Source organism: Protopterus annectens, chromosome 6.part0, assembly GCF_019279795.1.
Source record: "Protopterus annectens isolate FY-2018-M chromosome 6.part0, PAN1.0, whole genome shotgun sequence".
NCBI classification, from domain to species: Eukaryota; Metazoa; Chordata; order Ceratodontiformes; family Protopteridae; genus Protopterus; species Protopterus annectens.
This window is the reverse complement of record NC_056737.1, coordinates 947007912-947011775: the sequence shown is the minus strand read 5'-3', so window position 1 is coordinate 947011775 and position 3864 is coordinate 947007912. Positions and strand designations below refer to the sequence as shown.

The 3864-nt window shown below is 39.3% G+C and overlaps 1 protein-coding gene across 1 annotated transcript; it reads left to right on the top strand.

The window, feature by feature from the left end:
- The first annotated feature begins 207 nt into the window (after positions 1-207).
- On the top strand, positions 208-3237 carry GSC (goosecoid homeobox). The gene is made up of 3 exons (XM_044074600.1): positions 208-949; positions 1602-1861; positions 3073-3237. Exons 1-3 carry the CDS (start codon positions 610-612, stop codon positions 3223-3225), a joined length of 753 nt encoding a protein of 250 aa, XP_043930535.1. The 5' UTR covers positions 208-609; the 3' UTR covers positions 3226-3237.
- The last annotated feature ends 627 nt before the right edge of the window (positions 3238-3864 follow it).

Here is a 3864-nt window from a genome sequence, read left to right as displayed (position 1 = left end):
TCCTGAAGTTTTGGTAGTGAAATTGATATTTAACCGTAGCTTTGTAAAACAGGCGTGTTATGGTGTGGGAGACATTGAGTACAGTGGAAGGAAGCTGTATCCCCAACAGTAAATGGCTATTCCACACATAAGAGGCGATGAACAGACAGGGCTGTGAGTGGGATTCGCACTGACGTGCGCAGACCGCTGTTATTAATCGGATTATGAAGCGCAATTAGCAGCGACAACAGAGATAATGTCAGGTCTAGTGGTTTGTACAAAGGCACTGCCTAATGGAAAGGATTAACCTAATTTCATTAGTTCACAATACACAGAATAGTCCCTTTTCACGCCTTTGTAACCGCCACCCCCACATATTTGCTGCCCTCTACAATTTAGCAAGAGCACTGTCCACAGTGACGTCACCAGGGTATAAAACTGGCAACAAGTTGCAATGGCTTGATGCACAGCACAGCCTCAGCCCACAAGTTTGCAAATCTACAACACGCCTGAACCTTCTTTTCAAGGAAAGCTTCGATACACTGAGAACACGATTTCAGGACTGCATTTCGCTATTTATTTTTCACAACTTTTGGACTTCATAACTTTTTGGACATTTGTGGGTTGGTGATGCCTATTGGTATGTTCAGCATTGATAGCATTCTAGCTGCGGGGAGACCTCGTTGCAAGGAAACGTTGCAACCTATACTAACCCCTTCGGGGACTACTGTTTCAACCACCCATGGCGTCGTGTTCCCAGACCCGGCAGCACTGTGTGCAGGGGCAGACTATGCCGGACTGTACTCCCGGGCTGTTGCCCCTACTTCTAACCTGCAGGCGCTCGGTGGAGCCCGGATGGCTTATAGTAATTATTATTATGGACAGCTTCAAGCTCAGGCGCCAGTTGGACCTTCCTGTTGTAGCACAGTGCAGCCCCTAGGGACCCAACCTTGCTCCTGTGTCCCCCCAGGTAAGTCTTTATTTTCACTTTTCTTTCCTCAGTTCATTTATTCACATGCGTACAGCCGTTAGTGAAGCTGCAAACTGTAGACTTTTTTTAACTAGTGGATGCAAGCGGATGAAGGTGGCTGTCGCTAGAATCTTAATTATTTAAGGTATTGCGTTGTTCAGAACTAGTAATTCTAAAGGAAATTTACGCTGCACAAATTCACTGGTGCAGAATGGGAGAGCACTGCAGCAAATTATTTATTATAATTTACATTTACACCTCTTGAGATCTTCAGCCTAAGAACATATTGGCTTCAAAAACGCATAGTACACATGAAAGCACTGTGGCAACAATGTTATTCATCTTTTGTTTTAGAAATGATTCACCAATGGAAAGTGAATTTGAGATGTCTTACTAAGGGGTTAATCACACAGTTGTTTAGAAACTTTGAAACTTGTTTGCCTGTGTATTCCTCTATTACACTCTTAGACCTTGGAGATGCTCTCTAGTTGTTGATTTCAGAGGAGTGTAGGTCAGCACATAAACCCCGAAAGAATTCAGTGCTGTTAAACATAAATCATTTTCTAAAACCATACAGGAATGCTAAAATGTAACTTGTGAATCATAGCAGTCTGATACCGGGAACTAAAATGCTCTTCTTCCTTTGTTTTAGGCTACGAGGGCACCGGATCGGTGCTTATGTCCCCGGTTCCCCATCAGATGCTGCCATATATGAATATGGGCAGTTTATCCAGGACTGAGCTACAACTGCTTAACCAGCTCCACTGCCGGAGGAAACGCCGCCATCGTACCATTTTCACCGACGAACAGCTGGAAGCTTTAGAGAACCTCTTCCAGGAGACCAAGTATCCAGATGTTGGAACCAGGGAACAGCTGGCCAGAAGAGTGCATCTGCGAGAAGAGAAGGTGGAGGTAATGCACTAAGCGCATCTTTAAGTTTTGTTCAACAGTTACTCACAGCAATTAATATTTTTAAGAATTTAAGACTTTGTAGGATATGCTATGAATCTGCAGTGCAGCAGTCATTTACGATGCAGAAGTTGTGTAACTTTCATTTCAATACTAGCAAGTTCGCGTCCCCAAATTCTATCTTTCCGAGTAGTTCATTTCCAAAGAGAAATATGTAACATCATTTCAGCTTTAAAATTAAACATATATAATAATGTACAGTCTCATATTTTCCACTGGTCTATATTGTGTTGCACTCAGGGAGATTGGAATGCAGGGGACTTTTGAATATTACTTATGGTTAGGCTTGTGATAGCCTTTATACCGGTTGACTAGTACTTTTCCATGGACTTGGCAATGTGTAATGTTGAAATGTAAGTCAAACTAAATCCGTATTTGTTAGGATTTACCAGGGCCTATTACATTTATGTTCTATCAATAAAGGCTGGCTCCACTCCCCCAAAAATGTTTTTTTTTTTTTTTGTAATTTCCCCTTTGGTGTGAAGATGCTTTGCAGCACATAAGAGTTTACTCGTGCGAAACCAATTGTCTGTTTCCAGTACCTCTATTTGTTTTATAGCAAAGTGTACTGCACCATTAAACAAACAGGTTTATTGGTTCACAAATACTTAGGCTATTGATCTGTGAGAATCTTAAGAAGTCTAGCCTTACATTCCCATGGAATTTTTTAGCAACAGCAACAACAATTATTATTGTTATTATTAACATATATAACGTTTCATGTCTGCACCTGGGGGTACCTAGGGGGTAATAAATTGCTTATATAAAAGATAATATATAGCTTAAAAACCCATGTCATATCTAGAAATCATTATGTTATTATGCATCAGTACTGCGTATTATATGGTAAAGTGTTTCCCTGCTGCAGATGAATGTTTCGAGTGACCTTTATATTTTCCATTATTTCTCGATGTGTGTACCTTCCAGTATGCGTAACGTGTGTTGCTTGCTTGTTGGGTAACAAGTAATATTGCTTTTTATGCTTTATAGTAAAAGGAATGGCTTAAATGGGTGATTAATTTAATATATGTTTGTATCTGCCCCATGTGTGCGTGTTAAGAATTGATCAGAAATTTTAATTGCTGTGCACCATGAGAGAAATTGCGTGAAGCAAATTCAGTCATTTTTTATGTTTTCTCTTTTATGTACAACAGGTATGGTTTAAAAACCGCAGAGCAAAGTGGAGAAGGCAAAAACGGTCTTCTTCTGAGGAGTCGGAAAACTCTCAAAAATGGAATAAAATTTCAAAAATATCAACGGAAAAAACAGTTGATGAAGGGAAAAGTGACCTGGAGTCTGACAGCTGATGTTATGGAAAAGACTGAACTGCGCTGGGAACGCTTGTCATACATTGCACAAATCCTTCGACGGGAGTAATGTATATAGTATAAATATGTGAATTTCATGTTGTAAATATTATTTGCTTCCATTGTGTATTATTGCTCAGTTTGTATTCTATTTATTTAAAAGGAGTCAATCTTTTAAGCTGAAACTCGCTGCTGGAAATCAGATTATTTAGGAAATTTGCAACTAATACCTCACTTGCATAAAGCACAAGTTAATATGATTGCTTGTGTGAAGAAAAAAACAGTCTAGACATGACCTTTATATTCTTATCCTGTATTTTTCTCAAAGGGCAACGCGCTAGATTTGGAAATAATTCATTTTGGTAAAGATACATTACAAAGCTGAAAGTTTCCTTCCTGGTCTGTATGTCTTAGTCGAACAAATAACAACAACAAACCGAATCCAGTTTTCCCCCAGTGTCAACTTGCTGTTATATCCAGGGCAGACACAACAATGTCTAGTTGTGTTCATATTTCAAGATCATTTTGTTTGAAAGTCTACATTTTTGTACATAGAAGCTTGCTATTTCTCTAAATATAAATGGGCTAAGTGGTTGTTTGTAATAGATAAGATATTCCATGTCAACTTAAATGAAACTG

Excerpts from the sequence above, each read along its gene's own strand:
- GSC (XM_044074600.1), top strand. The coding sequence starts at position 610 with ATGCCTATTGGTATGTTCAGCATTGATAGCATTCTAGCTGCGGGGAGA. Across the intron at positions 950-1,601 it reads TTGCTCCTGTGTCCCCCCAG|GCTACGAGGGCACCGGATCG; the intron begins GTAAGTCTTTAT and ends CCTTTGTTTTAG. Across the intron at positions 1,862-3,072 it reads TGCGAGAAGAGAAGGTGGAG|GTATGGTTTAAAAACCGCAG; the intron begins GTAATGCACTAA and ends TATGTACAACAG.